The sequence below is a fragment of the Aphelocoma coerulescens genome, chromosome 5 (assembly GCF_041296385.1).
Source record: "Aphelocoma coerulescens isolate FSJ_1873_10779 chromosome 5, UR_Acoe_1.0, whole genome shotgun sequence".
NCBI lineage: Eukaryota > Metazoa > Chordata > Aves > Passeriformes > Corvidae > Aphelocoma > Aphelocoma coerulescens.
Genome location: NC_091019.1, coordinates 14775913 through 14794299, shown reverse-complemented (window position 1 = coordinate 14794299; position 18387 = coordinate 14775913). Strand labels below are relative to the sequence as shown.

General features: G+C 43.5%; 1 protein-coding gene across 1 annotated transcript in view; it reads left to right on the top strand.

The window, feature by feature from the left end:
- Positions 1–18387, top strand: part of SWAP70 (switching B cell complex subunit SWAP70) — a 35591-nt gene continuing 17204 nt past the window's right edge. Inside the window, exons 1-3 of the mRNA XM_069016761.1 lie at positions 1–153; positions 8477–8617; positions 13346–13519. Of these exons, the coding sequence (XP_068872862.1) occupies positions 55–153; positions 8477–8617; positions 13346–13519 (414 nt within the window). The 5' untranslated portion in view covers positions 1–54. The remainder of the gene's footprint in view (positions 154–8476; positions 8618–13345; positions 13520–18387) is intronic.

Below are 18387 nucleotides of genomic sequence, written 5' to 3'. Positions count from 1 at the left end.
CCGGCGCAGGCCGGGGCACAGCGGCGGCGGGCGCGGGCCGCGAGCGGGCCGGCCATGGTGGGGCTCAAGGAGGAGCTGCTCAAGTCCATCTGGCACGCCTTCACCGCCCTCGACCTCGACCGCAGCGGGAAGGTCTCCAAGTCGCAGCTTAAGGCAAGCGGGGGGCGGCGAGCCCGGGGGCGCGGGGCCGGGCCCCAGTGGGGTGCGAGGGGCCGGGACACGGCCCGGGCGGTCCCCGCCGAGCGCTGACACCGCCGGCACTGGGACCTGCCTGGGGCCGCCACCTCCGGGGAAACCCGGGCGCTCGCTTTCGGGGCTCTCCTGGGCGCTGTAAATCGCGTTTTCCGCACCGGGGCTGCGGTTCGTCCCACGGCATCGCTGTCCCTGCGGGCCCTGGACACCTCCGTCCCGCGGGAGGCTGGCGCGGACCCGTCCTGGAGCACGGGCAGGCTGATTTTCATTCTGCCCAGGGAAGCGCTCCGTCCTCCCCGAGATGTTAGTGCACAAGCCCTTGTTGTGCTTCTGGTCCGCTTTCAACCACATGTCCTTGCTACCCTTTCTGGCCAAAATCTTTTGTGGGGTAGCCACAAGGTCCCATCTATAGGGGTTGGCTGCGTCCAAGTGAAATTCACAGCTTGCTAAGGGGAGAGAGAGGTTCCACAGTGCCCTCTTATTTGGATATAAACAGGAGAATTAGTCAAGAGGCTCCAACTGTGCCATTCTTTCCTTAGCTTATACGCTGAAGTAGTGTTTGTGCTCTTAAAAGAGCTCTCAGGCAGCTCGCTGAATCCAGTCCCATCTTGGCCCTGCTTTATGGGACCATCTTGGCCTGGGAATAATAGCAGGAATCTGGCTAAATAAATATTTTGAATAAGAACGCAACACCTGTTGACATTCGAGACTGTGGGTCCTTGTGCTCGGTGCTGGGGCTGCGTGGGCCGCAGCAATTAGCTGAGGTTTGCGCCTTTTGTGGGATTAACTCCACGAGGAACAGTGGCCGTGCTGTGCTGGTATTTCCAAGCGTGGCTGGTCTCTCATGGACTTTATTTTTAGCATTATGTAATGAGGGTCTAGAGCAGGCAACACGTTGCAAGCAGCCTGTTCCTCTTCTCCTTTTCTTCTCTTGGGGTGCTCAGGCTGTGAGATAGAGCTGAACTCAGCCAGAAGTGACTGCGGGGCAGGAGTTGGGCGAGAGGCCAGACCTGGCTGTGAGCTCAAGCTGAAAATGTGTGCAGGTTCTGGGTTTTTCACAGGGGGTGTCAATGAAAGGGAGTATTTGTGTTCCACTGTTGCAGGATGAACTGAAGCAGGTTGCAGAGAAGCTTTTTTTTTATTGTCCTGCTCTTTATAGGAATCCTGTTTTCCTGTCATGCTGCCTATCACACCCTGTGTGCTCTGTGCACTCACCTGAGGGTGTCTGCAGGATGTGTTGTCACGCAGGCCAGTGGAAAACCTCTTGTGGTCCACACGTGCTGGGCTGAATGAAATGGCTAAAGAAGCTGCCAGTGTGTGGTGGGCTGGTGCAGCTGCTCTCCTGGTGTCACCGCTCAAAGATGAAAAAAAGTAGGGCTTTGTGTGTCTGTGCATTTCTGTCTGTGACATAAAGGCTCCTATGGGAAGTGTCAGGTGGAGGATCTGGGAGTGCAGAAACAAGCCTGAAATGAGGCTGCCACCTTCTCCTGTGGCCACCAAGAATTAGTTTTCAGGGGACACAGAAGGGGGTAGAGGGTGTTCTTACATAGACTTTTTCTGGCAAATTATGAATGTGGTGTCAAACTGATGGTTCTGCTGGGAGAAGAGGTGTGCATGATGGCAGTAACTCCACGTGGTTAAAAAGGGCAGGCAGGACAGCAAAAGAGAAGTTCCTATCTGAGAGAGATAGGGCTATATTGTCCTAAAGAATGTGTTTTACAATGAAGTGTTTCTCATCATCATGAGGAAGATTTATCACTCTTGTAAAATGGAGAGATGGTGCTTGGAGATCAACAGGCTAGCAGAGATCTGTGACATTAGAAAAATATGCTTAATAATTTAGTGGAACTGCTGTTTTAAAAAAAAATGATAAAACCCTATTATTTTTTTGTGAGAATGGTGGTGTTGTAACCTGCTGAACACTTCCCTCCTCGATAAGACAACTTCCTGGCAATGGGTCTTTGGTTTGTGTAATCCAGTATAAGGTGGATGCCATCATGTTGCATGTAAATTCCTGAGAATAACATGTTTCATTGCTAAAGGCGGTGATTTCTAGTTACTCTGCCTAGAAGTGACCTTTGTGCCTTCCATAAAAAGAAATAATTAACTTTAAATACTATGAGAAAAATAAATGTGTGTGTGATCTGTAGCTGAGGCCCTACTGTGAAGGGTTTGCATCACACATTTGTTTTCGATAGATCTAGAGCAGATGGATGGAGGTGAGTCAGTTGGGTCAGTTTCGTAGTCTGGAGAAACAGCAAATGCTTGAGGGCAAAAATGGGACTTCCTTGGAATAGTAAGGGTGTCATGAGATATCTTTTATCCATTTGTATCTTCTGTATATGTTCTGAGCTGCTGAGAGAAGAGACAGTTAAATCAGTCCTCTCTGTAATTTTGAATATTATCTTCTTCCAGTATGCACTGATTTTTTGTTTGTTTGTTTGGATTTTTCTACTTTTTTTTTAACTGGTAATCTTCAGAAGTTCTACTGTTATGCTGTCTGCAGCTCTTAGTGTTTTTTTCTACATCAGCAGAAACATTTGTGTATTCTGTTCTTAAATTACAGCTTTAAAGCTGGACACATTTATTGTTTTGCCAGTGTGTTTTGGCACATTCAAACACTGATACAGCAAGGCTCAGGTGTAAGTTCTGTGTATAATGTTACAGCTGCTGCTGTGATTCCAGCATGAGCTGCATGCAAATTACCTCCTTTCCTACATTTAATTTCATCTTTCTTGCAATCTGCAATTTAAAAATTGTTTTAAAAGTTTCTCTAAGGTGTCAACATTAAATCCACTTTTCATCTGGATCTTGAAACACTGTGGTTTTAAATATAGTTCCACTTGATAGCCAGCAGAACTGATTTTAGTGTGTGTGTATGATTGGATCTTGGAAAGAATACACACGGATTACTTTTTACACCTTCTCTTGAAGCTCTTCTGTACATTGCTTTGTGTCTTGTCTCTGCTTAGGGAGTGGGTTTATTTTGCTGTTCTTGTTTTGTCTTACATGCTACATTGGGGTGGATTTTCTAACTGTTGGGTCTTGGATTCCTGGATGATATCTGCAGATTGTGGATGGTGAGCCACTTGCGAAAATACTATCTCATTCAGGCCTGTATTATAACTTTGGGTGACCAAAGCTACTTGTCAGGCTTAGAAAATTTATCCTGATCTGTTCTCTTCTGGGGTGTTATAGGGTTATTATACCTCTTAGCTTTGCTTTGCCTTTCCACTAAATGTGAAGTCAGTGGCCTGTGGGAAGAGGAAGAATGGTGTAATCAGGGTGAGAGGGATGGTCTGGCCGGAGAGGAAGACCTTGAACAATGTAGCGAGGCAGGGGCAGGGTTGGGAGCCTGTGCCGAGTGGGCAGGACCCCAGCCGGACAATCGGCTTTGTACAGCGGTGGAGGGTGGTAGGAAATTAGTCACCGTGACTCACAGGGAGAGGGTCCTGCTCTGGTGCTATCAACGGGGCTCAAAGTGTCTGTGTTAGGGTAGCCATGAGGAATCCTGTCAGTGAGGTGTGAGGGAGGGATGCTGTTCTGCCAGGAAAGCCCAGGCAGCCTGTAGACAAAAACAGGGGAGCATGAGGAAATGATGGGGCCATGACGCTGTGCTTAAGAGGAGCAGCTCCCAGTGGATCAGCAGCCCTCTTAACCTTTTGTCCCAGCAGTGTACCCAGGTGGCCAAGAAGGCCAATGGCATCCTGGCCTGTATCAGCAATAGTGTGGCCAGCAGAACCAGGGCAGGGATTGTCCCCTGTACTATGCAGTGGTGAGGCCATAACTCAAGTGCTGTGTCCAGTTCCAGGCCCTTCAGTTTAGGGTGTACATTGAGGTGCTGGAGCAAGTCCAGAAAAGGGCAACAAAGGTGGTGAAGGGTCTGAAACACAAGTCCTATGAGGAGCTGCTGAGGGAGCTGAGGATGTTTAGCCTGGAGAAGAGGAGGGTCAGGAGTGACCTTACCACTCTACACCTGCCTGAAGAGAGACTGTAGCCAGGTGAGGGTCAGTCTTTTCTCCCAGGCTGCCAGCAACAGAACGAGAGCTTAAGCTGCACCAGGGGAGGTTCAGGTTGGACATTAGGAAGAATTTTTTCACAGAGGGGCTGATGAGCTCTAGGAATGGGCTGCCCAGGAGGTGATGGAGTCCCTGGAGGTGTTGAAGGAAAGACTGGATGTGGCACTCTGTGCTGTGGTCTGGTTGACATGGTGGTGTTTGGTCATATGTTGGACTTGATGATCTCCAAGGTCTTTTTCAGCCTAATTGATTCTGTGACTCTGTTTTGTCAGCTGGTTTCAGGGAAGATGTAGAAAAAAGATGCAGGGCATGGAATATGTTTACAAGGAGCTCTTCCTAAGGGCTGGGAGCCACAGGATAGAAAGGCAATTCCCTTGGCAACTTGGGCAGATGCAGGCTGACACCAGTAGGTGACTTGGGGCCAAGGGGGATTGTGCAGACAAGGAAGGCAAAAGGAAGGGTGAGGTTGTTGAAAATGGTGATGAGGGGTGTGCCAATGCCCAGAGTCGAAGGAGTGAATGAAGGAACAGGAGCTGATGTGGGCGAGGGGCACAAGAGTCAGGAGCCTGAGCTGGTGGATGCTGGGCTGGAGCACACTCATCCAACTGCAAAAGAGGCTGCTGCGCTCACCCTGACATTAATGAGCCTCCAAATGGGGTGTCTGCTACCCGAGTGGGTAAGGAAGCTGTACCTTGGGGATGAGGTGATGCAGGATATGGTGTGCTTATGCTGTACCTGGATGAAAAGACCTGGTGTTTGTGACAAGGGGCTTATATGATGCTACTTTAACACTGGTCATAAAAGAAAAAGGGAAAGTACTTGTGAGTAGCCTTATTTTGGCTGGCTGGCTGCTGACATGGATGTTAGGGAGAGATGAGCCAAGAATGTCTTGGAATGAATTCACACGAAACCACTGAATGGAGCTGCCAGGATCTGTGATGCCAACATTTTAAAATCTGAAAAAGAGATGGGGAGGGGGAAGACTCCCCCTGAAAGATGGAAAAGAAAGAGAAAACTACCAAAGAAGCTGACAATAGCTGCTGCAGGATTAGTCTGCCCTGGTAGTGCTCCCACTGTCATATGGCCAAATTTTTGTCACTGAGCAATAGTCTAGCAGATCTTCCCTCTCCTTGTAGAAATGCAGATCACTTTTATGGACATGGTTAAATGGAACTACTCAGATGGTAACAATTCAACACGTGCTGAAAGTTTTGGAAAACGAAAGCTCAGAGGGGAGCAGCTATGGCAGAGTAGACCTGAAGGTAAAGCAGCATGAAACGGGGCATAAATAAAGTAAATATAAAGTCTGTGATGACCTTTGGTGTTCAGCTTGCTTCTATTTGTATTTGGAACAGAACACTTTCAGTGTTCCCAGTGAAAGATGGGATGCTACTAGGCATCTTTCTTACAAAACTTTTCCTTGAAAATGAAGGAATTGCACCCGGAGTGCACTGGTGCCATGAACCCCGTGCAGGCTGCTTGTGCTGTCTCACACTCCGGTTTGGGGACCCTCACTGTACCCATGTGCTGCAGCAGAGATGAGTCTCTGGGCTGGGGCAGGAGCTGGCTTTGGCATGAAGGTGAATTGTTAAATGTGGCATCCAGAGCATAATAAATGCGGAAAGAGAAAGCTGCCCAGCAACCCTGTGGGCACTGGGGGATTAATCCTGACTGGTGCAAAACTTCCTCATGGTTGATGTAGCTTCTGCAAGGCAAGGTGATTTTTTGGTACCCCAGTTAACCTACTGCTCAGCTAGTTGTTGTTTGGGTTTTTTTTTTATTTTAATTGTTAATTAACGTAGAGTATCTTCTGGTCCAAATAATGTGATTTGAGAGAACAAAACCAAATGAGACCTCAGGGCAGAATTTTTCAGGCTTACCCTGCAAGTGAAGAATTCAGCTGGCGCTTGGCTTCGTTAGAGAACGGCAGGCTTTGGCAGGCACCAAGGAATTTCCTGAGTTGTGAAAAGAGGGCACTGGGCACAGGAGAGATCACAGATAAGGCAGATCTTAGAAAAGAATTGAAAGTGGAATTCTCTCCTGGTAAATTGGTCGCTTGATGTGGAAACTACATAGGTTTCTGACAGCCCAAGCACAGCAAGAAGGCCAAAAAAAGGAGAAGACAGATATGTAGAAAGGACATGAAAAGAAAGTATTTTATTGAGATTTTTAATTTACTTTAGTAGTAAGCTGCAATCCATCATGCTTTTAGAATATTTTTATTAGCTGAGTATTTTTTTAGTTATAGTATTAGCAACTACAGTGTGGTTGGAAAACAGTGATCATCTCTATCTCTCAGAAATTCAAGAATCCCTCAGGCTTCTATAAATAACAACAGAAGCCTTAAATAGAAGGGGAAACACACATGATAGTACGTTCCCCCAACCCCATATATAAATCACGTCACATGGACTCAAATACTTGATCTGATGTGGTGGTTAGAGACAAGGATAGATTGAAGTGAAATATACGGTTGATGGAGAGTGGTGTGAAATGTGGTAACTTCTAAACGCTCTTTAGCTGCTTTGGGAAGTGCAGCTTTTGTTGTGCTATGGCTGATGCTGTTGTTTAACTGTTTTTAAATTTCTACAGCTTATTAACTGTAATATCTTAGCATTAGCATACATCAGTGAAAATATGTATTTCTCATGGAAATATCTCCTTTTCCAAAAGCAAGTTTCCCTTCGGAGGTATGTAGAAAGGAATTCTCCTCTGAACTGAGTATACATCTTGGGCTATGTTTGTAGTATTTTCTGCTAACCAACACTTAGATTCTGCTGTCTCCTTATCATGCATCAGAATAGTAAATGTACTTTTTCTTTTTTCTCGGGGGCAGGTGGGTGGGGGAAAGCCCAGACATTTTAAGTGTGTAGCTTTGGTTTGATTTCCTAGGCTTTGACAACTTCAGACTTTCACTTCTTGTTTTACAGCTACTCCATCTTTGACTGCTTTATGTCTACTCACCTAAATAGGCATGCTTATAAGTTTTCTGCACATTTTTTTTTACTGTTTCCTCTTTGCATCATTTGGGTCTGTTTTTTAAAATTCTGTAAAACCCGCAAAATTCAGTCGCACTCTGTTCCGTGAAGTTGTTGATTAAAAAAAAAAAAAAAAATCACTGGCAGCATACCTTTTCAAAAGATGTGATCTGTTTTACCTCTGTAATTTTGTTTAGCTGTATTTTTTGCTTTTGTTGCATTTTTTCCATGCAGACCATGGCAGGGCACGTGATGTTAAATCCTTTACGCAGCTCATGTAGGTGGTACGTGATCTTCAGAGGCTCAGCTCTGCATCTTGCCAAGGGAGAGAGCTCCCCAGTGCTTGGGGTGCAGTGGGCAGCCTGTTAAAGGTCTGACCTGACTCCAGACAGGGTGAACAACAAAGGGAGGGATGGTGCTTTGCTTTTCCTGTGCTGGTGGCACAGGAGTCGCTGCTGCCCAGGCTCTGCCTTCCTGTTAGTACTGAGGTGTTGGTCTGTGCTTGCAAAGCTCAGGCTGAAGAAGCTGAGATGTGCTGGCTACCAGTTAGTTTTCAGTAATTCAGTACTTCCTTAAAATTAGTCAAGTGTGTAGTCTCTTCTTGAAGGTCATTTCTCAAGAACAGACATGAGTGCTGGTGGGTGTCAAGTTCTTGAGATACTTCATGCAAATAGCTTTTTAAAATAAAAATTTGAGAAGCACACCTAAACCGTTCCCCTTTCTGTAACATTATTTTTCTTTGCCAACTGAAACATGGGGTCAGTGTTGAGATGCAGCCCAAAAGCAAGCAGATGAAATTAATCCATAGTTAATGCTTTCATCTGAATAGTAATTTCTTTGTAAACTAGAACTGCATATTGAGTTGTTTTCTTTGTTACTCGTTTTCATTAGATATAAATATTTATAATTTCAAGGGCTAGGTGTTTGTGGTTGTTTTGATAGCTATCTGACTTCACTCTGCAAATATTACTCTGGTGTTCCTGCATGCCTCTCCTGGTTTGCAGCTGAATGGGTATATATGTACAAAGGGGAGCTTGTGTAGCTGCATTTGCAGTTCTCTAGGGCTGGACCTCTCTGTGCTCACATTGCCTCTGTAACGTGCAGCTCTCTGAAACCATTGAATCAGGATTTTTTTAGTTATGTTTTGCTTTCTGACAAAACTGTGGGGCAGAACTTGTGGTGACATCAAAGTGTCACTTTGCACATGGCTTTGGAGTCACAGGTCTGCTCTGGAGGGAACATGCTTAAGGCTGACAGCAGTGTAACTGGTTTCTCTTCTGTCCTTAGGTCCTTTCTCACAACTTGTGCACAGTGTTAAACGTTCCCCATGATCCAGTGGCCTTGGAAGAGCACTTTAGGGACGATGATGAAGGACCAGTTTCCAATCAGGGTTACATGCCTTATCTAAACAAATTCATCTTGGAAAAGGTAAGTTTTGAATTCTCACATTCTGTGCTTTCAGCTTTTGTTGTTAGAGTGTCTTTGCAGTAACTGGTGCATGCAGGAGGCTGCTGCTGGTGTGAAGACAATAGTTGGGAGTGTGTCTGTGGGGTCATCATGGGGCGGCTACTCTGAAGAGCCTGTGCCTAAAAATGGAAGGGTGCACTGTTCTCTACCTCCTCTCTCCTTGGTTTCTATTTCCTGTTACATCTGGCCCTTGCCTAAGCTGTGTTCATGCAGAACTGTGTTCATATTAGTAAAGCACTTCAGCTTGAATTTATCTGAAAGTGTCTGGGAGCTATAGGTTGACCCACTTTAAACTAGAGCTATAACAGAATATTGTCACAGCCTCCTTTGCAAACAGAAAGGGCAAAAATATCTTCACTGTTTGTCACAAAGTATTGTAATAAGTAGATCCTTTCAGAGAGTTACAGTGGGTGACATTAGGGCATGTTGTGAAGTTTTGTCTTGCAAATTCTTTCCTTACATGTCTGAGCACTTTGAGTCTTCCGTTGTGCCTTGTTTCAGGAGAAACTCTGGAAAGACAGCAGGGTTCCCCCCCCGCTTCTCCATCATGTTCTAAAATAGGTAGTCACTGGGTTGGAAAGTTAAAAAACCCCAAACAGTGATCTTCCTGCTTTTTTTCTGACTTCTGTTCACATACTGGGCTGGACAGCAAAAGCGGCTCACGTGATGTTGGAAGCATCAGCTTCAACACCACTGATTTCTCATACATTTGAGGGCCAACCCCAGAAAACCTCAAACTTTGATGTTGTGGCTGCAGAGATCCCGAGCTGTTTGCTCTCTTTTGCTATGTGAAAAAGTCCTGAACTGACATACTGCTGAGAAGTCCAATGCAGCAATTGCAGATGATGCAAACTCCTCAGCCCCATTTGCGGATTTTCGCTCCTTCATTTAATAGCCGTGGAAAATGTGATATATATAATGCAGTCTGGCAGCTTATATCTAGCAAAGACTTATCAGCTTCTCTGCCTCTCTAGTCTGTGTTTCTCTCATACCCAAAGTCTATGAGAGACACCCCAAGAGTGTCCTATTTGACTTGTGGGAGTTGGCCTTTAATACATTTGAAGGTACCTCATTAGTGTCTTGGTTGTTTGATGCTGAGGAATCTTGCTTTGTCCCTAAGAAGTTGTAATCTCATCTTGGCTGTCTGAGATCCTGTAAGATTCAATGGAGACCAAGCAGTTTGTATACAACTTCTGGGAAAAAAGAAAAGGCCTTAATTCATTTTGACCAAAGGATTACAGTGGGAGAGGCTGAACCACAGTGGGTTAATACTCTTTGTAGGCAGTAGCCACCCATTAAATAAAGAAAACCCAAAAGAGGTATGGATGGCTTTTTCAAATATAAAATTGCTTAATGTTAAAGGTGTTTATAGGGATAATAGTTACGGAAATTGAGAGCAAAACTGCATTTAAGAAACACTTTTGTCTGAAAATGACAGACTTGGCAGTAAATAGATATGAAAGGGGAGAGCATGACTGTGTGTAATTTCTTGTGGTTTTTTATTCATATACTGATCTGGCTTCCAGTGATTGCCTGATATATCCATATCATCAGTTAATCTTAAAAGATGAAAGTGTTAAGGAACAGGATTAAATTACCTGTAACTTCCTGTTATTTGATCCTGACTAAATGCTTGTTAACAAGAAAATTAGTGAAGTTGTTTTGGCAGAAGGCTATCTTTTTGGACAGGAAAAATCTTGACTGTGACTTTTCTTCTTTTAGAGATGAGTTTACATCAGTGCCAAAAAACAACATGCAGAGGGATGAAGTCACTGATTCATAGCATGTCTCCTTTGTTTAAAACAAACAAGCAAAAAAAAGCAAACAAGAAACTCCTTCTTTCTTTATTTTTCCAAGGCATAATCTGTTCTTCTAGATGGGGTAATTGTAGAAAAATCACTGTTAGTATATTCTAGTAAGCAAAGTAACTAAAGAAGGAGTGATGCTTTATACCCCAGATACACAGGAAGTTCTCTCAATTTCCAGTCATGCATCTTATGGTGAATTAATTGATTCAAGCAAGAGCCACTGGCTCAAGAGAGGTTTTTTGATCTTAAGATATTTTGCTTTAAGACATACATAAAATATTTAAAGAATGACTTCTTAAATTTCTTTTAAAATAGATATGTAACTGTGACTTAGAATTTCATTGAGAGGACTTTGTAACCTCTGGAAATAACTTCCATTGTACTCTTAAATGCAGTTGTAACTTTTTGTGGATTTTTTGTGCTGATTTACCCCTGCAATAAAACCTCTTTATATAGAACCAAGAAATCATCAAAAATAAGCATCAAGAAAAGACAATTGTCAAGAAAGACAAGGTAGTTAAATGAGGTACATTCGCTGCAACTAATTTCCTTTATCCACATAGTTAATTTCAGTAAATAGTTTGAATAATTAGTATTGCCTAACTGATGATTTCTAGTGTTATGAATCTTGTTACTCAGCAGATAGATGTATCTAGGATTTTCTTGCATCTGAAGCAAAATCTGTCCTGTTCTGTAAATGCCTCTTTCAGGAAGGAGCTGTGATTTGCCAATACGATGTCTTCATAATTTGTTTTACTTGGTTTATTAACCATATTTTAGTATGTTCTGTTATTTACAATGTACATCTTTAAATACCAATTGAAAATGTTTCCTTTTCAGTGATGGCAGTGGTGTTATTTTACAGCAGACCTTATTTAGAGCAGGGAAGGGTCATGGGGGGGGAGACAAAGAAGGACATTGTTCAAACCTCAGGTTATCTCATCTTCCAGGCAACTTCATGAATGCAAGTTACACTACCAGTGCTTGTTATATTTTTGGAACTGTTATTTTGGAGAGCCAGGGCTTGTGTGCTGATGTAATTATTGTCCTGGATAATTCCTAAACAGTGTCTCTGTTCTGGATGACACGTGGGCCCCACAAAGTCCATTTCAGAATCAAGTCTGGATTGTGAAAAAAGGGCTTACATGTCTAAAGGGGGACTGCTGGCACCACAGGACCTATTGCCCTGTGGTAAAATGGTTCTGAAGCCTTCTGCTTGACTGCTGCACAGTCCTGGTGGCAGGGATGTGCTGCAGGTGACCTGCGCTTTGGCAGGAGTGTCTGAGGCGCTGCAGTCTGGCTTTGCTGTGTTAGCAGAACCTGTGCACCGCTAGGACATTTCCAAAGTGGAACTGCCCACCATCAGGCTGGGAAAAGTGCTTTTAGAAAAGAGGTCATGGTTCATTGGGCAGGGTGGGGAGGACAGACAGAAAAAACACAGGCAGGAGTAGCCAAGGAGTGAAGTGCTGGTAAATAGAATGAAGAAGGAGTCCTGACTTCTTGCCCTCCATCCAGAGGGTGTTTGTTCATTTAGTTGGTGTTTCATTTGATATCCATGTCTCGTGTGCAAACAAGACAGATGCTGAAATTGTGGCTGTAGTAGCTCTGGCTCCTACAGCTGTCATCTAATTCAAAGGACAGCTGTAGCCTGTAGCCTCTTGCATCTCCACTCATGGTGGCCTCTGCAAGCATGCATGGTCTATGGTTGTCATTCATAGTCTCACTTTTATGCCTGGAGACTGTTCTTGTCATCAGGTGGTTTCTTGTTTACTTCTGTCTTTCTTTTTTTATCTTTTTTCTCTTTTTCCTATCCACCCACATCAGTTCATCAACTTCCCATGTCTGTCACTGACTGAGCCAGTGTGGTGTGGTCACTATATTTGACCACTTACCAGACTGGATAGGAAATCATACCGTTTGCATCGGTGTTCTTGAAGCTTCTATGATCTGTGGTTTGGCTTATCCTAAAAAAAATCACTGACCATTACTGGTCTCACTATCACAAGAGGTAGTGAGAACAAGAACCTGTTTTTCAGATGTGTTTTCCAAAATCTCAAAGGGGTTTCCATTATGGTGCCAAGCATGCCTTTATCAGTTACACATTGGTAAAGAAATAGCATTGCTAAGTTGTGGGGAGATAATAAATAGGTTTAATGTATAACTTAAATGAGGGTTTAAAAAGAAAACAGTAAATCAGAGCTTTGCTTATATAAATAATTCACAGATCTGTAGGTGGAGTTGCTAGGTATGACAAAGGATAATGAAAACAAGAGGAATTTTTGTATCAATGAGGTGAAGATTTGCAAGCCTGAGAAAAAGCAAAGATTTTAAGTGGATTAGCATTTGAGGAAAAATTATTCTGTGTTCATGAATACCCTGCAAGAGTTAGTTTGAGTAATATGAAGTTAAAAACATGTTAAAGGTCCTTCCCAGTTGTTGCTCCAATATCCTTTTTAGTATATCCACATGTGGATTTGGCTATGCTAGTTTCCAAACTTGCTGTATAACATCTCAGTAAGTCAGTGCAATAGGAGGGCAGTTGGAACTAAGACAGTTCTGGGGATGGTTTGGAAGCTGCCAGTGATGTGCTAGAGGAAACACAGAGTGCAGTGTAACCTCTTTCTCATAGAGTCAGGGTGCAATTAACTCAACCAGAAACGGGAGGTTGGATGTCAGTTTTGCTAGGAGAAATTCCTTATTTTACCCCATGCAGGAAGTCAGACTTGGTTGCTACAGTGCTCTTTTTGGGTCTTGATGTTTTGTGCAAACTGCAATTTTCTTGATGCTTTTTGTATGATGAAAACTGATAAACTTTGTCTGTCTGCTATTCTGTGCCATTTGTGCATATCAATTTCTTTGTTGTTCAATTTCTTCTCTTTAGGTTCAAGGAAACTTTGACAAGGTTGAATTCAACAGGATGTGCTGGACTCTCTGTGCTAAAAAGAACCTCTCTAAAAGTCCCTTGCTGATTAGCGATGAAGACGCATTTAAAGTGTGGGTTATTTTTAACTTCTTGTCAGAGGATAAATACCCTTTAATCATTGTACCTGAGGAGGTAAGGAACAAAAGCTCTTTAACACCAGTTTGCTTAATGTCCCAGTTGAACTGTGTTAGTGTGGTACTCTCTAGAGATTTAAGAGAAAATATCATTTAATATAAAACTTTTATTCCACTCTTTCAGTATTGTAAGGCCTCGGGTACATTTCTCTGTCTTCCAGGGTGTGTATATGGGGATTTCCACAGGATACTTGAGATATTGATAGCTCTGTGTGTCTGTCATTTAAACAGCCTGGACTAAACAGGATAAACAGGACATGCATGGATGTGATCTTTCATCATTGCACTTGCTTATAGGTGGTTAAAATTTTGTAAGGTCAATACATCAATGTGATTCTGAAAAAAAAAATGCCCCCCTCGGTTCTGTGTTACTGTGACTTGCAAGATGAGTCTTCAGTCTCATGTCACCCTCCTGATGAAAAGGACAATACAAACTTTTCTGATGATGTCTGTTTCTGATCCAAACCAGCTACCACCTATTCACTCTTGCTTGAAAAGGAATAATACCAGAGAGATCTCTTTATACTTTCAGTTCATGAACAAGTATCGGCAGCACTCAAATAGGTATTTTAACCCTAAAGCAAGATTTTGGTATCTCCACTATTCTCCCCTTGGGGATGGGTGGGGAAAGAAGCAAAAAGATCAGAACTGTTGGCATAAATAATCCCTTGCAAAACTGTGTACACATATTCCAGTGGTTTGCAGTTCAGCACTGGAGGACTGAATAATAAATATTTGCAAATTGTTGAACAGCCAGGGATCAAAACAGTCCGGTTAACACGCCACTGACAACGTAACTGTTGGACTCCAAGGTGTTGTGCCAAACCATCGAGTACAGATAACTCTCTTATCAAAATAAACTGTTCAGTCTTGCTTTCTCACTCACTTTTTAGCAGGAGACTTTCGCTCTGTACATTTCTGGTTTTGCCAGACTGGCCCATGCCAGGGCCCTACCTGGCATGCTGTATTTCCATGAGAAATGAGACAGTCTTCTTGCTTGCTTTCCCATTTTTTTCTGTTGCTTCTGGGAAACAGGATCATGGTTATAAAAGCTAAGACATCTCCTTTCTTAGTGGTGCCAAATTTGGCTTGGTAGGTCAGAGCCACTAATAAATGCCAAAACCAGGACTCAAATCCACGTCTCTGGTTTGTCAGTAGGTTCCCCACTGTGCAGCCTGGCTTACCTGTGGGCAGACATTTCCAATCTCCTAAATTGCTGGCATGGTTCAAAGCTTCAGCCCTGCCAGCTCTGGGGCATTGCTCCCCACTCCTTCTCCACCAAGCAAACCCCAGATTGGTGCTGCTTTCTGTAGCTGCTGCCAGGTAATGGCAGCGTGTCTCTGTGTTGGCAGATGTGCTGCAGAGTCAGCACTGAGCTGAGGTTTGCCAGATTTCCAGATTTTTTATGTGCTGTTGTTTGCTTTCCTTCCCATCCTTAATGTCCAGGTTAACCTGTATTGCTCTTCTACTTGGATTATTTAAAAAGTTCTGATTGTGGATCTATGTCTGCATCTCCTTGATTACAGCAAGACTTAAATGGTGCAATTTGTTTAAAGAAAGCTTACAGAGCCTGACTGACAAAGAAAGGCTGCTCTGTTCTTATCATATACAATGCCTGTATTCACTCCACCTTCACTCAGACCACACAGGTAATGTAATCAGCCACTGGAGGAATGCTGTCTGTTGCACACACTCCTTTCTGGTTTGCATTGGTCCTGCATCAGGTTCTCTGCACTTCTGGAAAATTTTGCATTTACTCATCTACTCTTGGCACAAAATTCCCAAAGTAAAAATGCAAAGTCTCAATTTCAGTCACTTTTGCTTTTTCTCAGATGTTTTGTATCTGCCTTATTTGCAAAATGGCTTGCAGGTCATGTATAAAGTGAGGGGATTTTTACAAAGTGAAGAAGGGAGGAGAAGGGGGATGGAAGCCCTGCTGTTTGTGCTGTCGATGTTTTGCTGAGAGCAGTGTAAACCTCTCATGTGTGACTACAGCTTCCCACCCAGGGAGCAGGCTCTCCTTCCCTGCCCGACTGCTGCTCTTATCGTTGGCTGAGAATATTGCAACACACAATCTACTGCAGTTTCTGGCTTAGAGATCCAGCTGTTTGTGTGGGATCCAGCTGTTTGCCCTCCTCCCTCCCTTCCACATTCTTGGCTTTTGTTTTTCTTTTTTTGTTTGTTTGTTTTCCACTTTATAAGTAACTGAGAAACTTGCCACATACTTTCAGGTTGGAAGGGTGATCCCTTGAAGACTTTTGCATCCTACCTTGTGGATGGCAAGACTTCTTAGGTCTCCAGTGTATGTACTAACACAACTTCTTGTAGCTGTAAGGATGCCTTTTCTTTCTCCTTGGAAGAGCTGCTCTTTGAGACCTGCTTGGGAGTCTGAATTTCTTCTTTTTTTTTTCTTTTTGCAATTTTTAAAATGAGATAAGTGGTTTCTGCAGTCATTTTATAGATTTCATATCTCCTATCTGGAAAAGTCTCCTGTTTGAGTGCAGTTTCACCTTATTTGCAGTGTGCTGACTAAATATTGAAGCTGCTGTCCTTTCTTCTTGCCCATGTCATGTACTTTTGCACTGGTGCTACTGTACTGGGCCTTTCCTATTAGACATCTGAAAGTGGTAGGGCTGTTACCCCCAGCTACAAAGTGTAAAGTCTTGATTCCCTGCCCAAGTGTTGAATGGGCAGCAAATGGGGAATGGCTGCAGCTCATCCAGAGAAGGGAAGAGAGGCTACTTTGAAAAGGATTGGGAGATGCAGGCTGAGAAGAGCTTTAGAAAGAGCAAAGTGAGGAAAGGAGTTACCAAGAAAGAATTTGGAGCAGTGGAGAGGTGGCACAAGGGCCAGAAGCTGCTTGTTTAGCAGAGGCCAGGCTGAAAGCCAGAGGCAGTGACTGGCCTGTGCTCCTCACCTGCCCTGGAAGCAGGGAAGTCAGCCCTGCACTTGAGGGAGATAAGGTTTGTAAAATCCAGTGTGGGGAAGGGCTTGGGTTGGGATGTGCAGTTTTGGAATGTGACTTCAAGCTTGAGAGGGTCCCTCCGTGTTATGGGGAGAAGTCAGGTGACACAGACAGGAGCTGGTGGCTACAGGGAGCACTGGGCACAGCTGGTAATGGCCTTGCACTCCAGTGTTCCTTCTGCTGCCTACTGGTGGGCAGCACTTGGGAGAGCTGGGAAGGAACAGAGATCCATGAATGTCTATTTTGCAAAGGTGCTCATGTGCTGAGGCAGAAAGCGGGGGCCGGGTGGGAAGCTCCTTCCTCTCCCCACAGCCAGGTTTTCCATTGGATCATCTGGAATGCAGACATCCAAGCATGTGTTTCCTTCAGCTCTTGCAAGCATTACCTCTTCCATGAGAAGGATAAAGTAAAGGAAAAGGAAAAAGGGTAGAGAGAACTGAAGCCATAAGAGGAGAAATATTTCTATTTTGTCATGAGCTTTCATTACAACTCCCCTCTTAGTTGTTACAGACTCGTGTGTGTCTCAGTATTTTTTAACTAGACGTTTTCTGCTTTATAAAAAGGTTTTCAAACACTTCCCCTTTCTTATTTCTGGACATGTGACTGCAGCCTTGGGAATGCTTTATCGCCCGAGAGCTGTGGTGTGTGGTTAGTTGTGTTTCTGGGCCATCCTTCCTGGTGAAACTCAGATACACACACTGCAAGCTGCATACTCAGTGTTGTCATCCACTGTTCACAGTTTGTTTCAAATAAACCAAGCATATTTGCTGCTTTTGGCTTCATGAGGAAAGATTTGTACAGTCATTTTTCACTTTTCCTTGAGTCTTCAACTGTATTAACACATGGCATTTCTAATCCTCCTGAGAGGACCAACCCTTGTGTGGCTTTTTGTGCATTTGAAAATGAGGTGATGTTTTCTTAGCCTGAGGAGGTGAGAATCTGATCCAGTGGTGGTTCTTCTGGAGGCATTTCTTGCAGAGAAAGTGTTTTTTATGACCACGTTTTCTTCCTTGTTTTGCATTCTAGTACCAGAAACTGAAACAGTGTGTGAAATACTGGGAATTGACCCTTGGCCCTTCAGAAATAACATCAAAACTGATACAAAGAGAATGGCAGCAGTTTGTGTGGGATTTTAATTGACCCATGATCTCTGAAAGTTTATGATTGTGGTTAGGAAGATTTTTAGACATTGAAGACTTGAATCAGTTCTTCCCATTTCACTGCCTTCTTCCTTGACTGCTGCATGAAATACAGTTTTCACCTTATGCAGCAGGTTGTTTTTTGAGTTGACCTTTACTATACTTTACTTAATACTGGTTTAATTTTGAAAAAAAGAAAGAAGGTAGTGGCTTACAATGGATAAGGAACACGGTTTTTCTGGTGGAAAGGAAGAAACAAATATTTGACTTAAATGTAAGTGATGTTCTGATGGGATGAGGAAAATGGGTTCATGATGACTGTGAGAGGGGATATGATTGCTTTCATGGCTGTTGCCCAGTAACATATACTCCCACAGAATTTTGTACAATGTGAGTAGACTTTCAGCATCTGCTCTGTTAAAATCATAAACCTTATTTGAATAGTGTGAACCAGAATAGCCTTGTCTGCTGTGCTCTGCTGGGCATGAAGGCATTATTTTTCTTATTCTAAGAGACCCACTCATATAGCAGAATATGTGAAAAATCTGTGATAGTTCATTCCCTATGGAAGAAGGAATACCTGGATAAGGAAAACAAGTAGACACTGAAACATGGGGAAAAGAAAGTGCCCTCTGAAAGAGGCGCCCAAACAGACTCATGTTAGAGCTCTGTTCTTTGTATTATTTTTGATTTCTCTTGACAAAATTCTGGCTGAAAAGTTTCTGTTGATTTGAGATGGAAGCTGGTTTTAGTAGTGTGGAG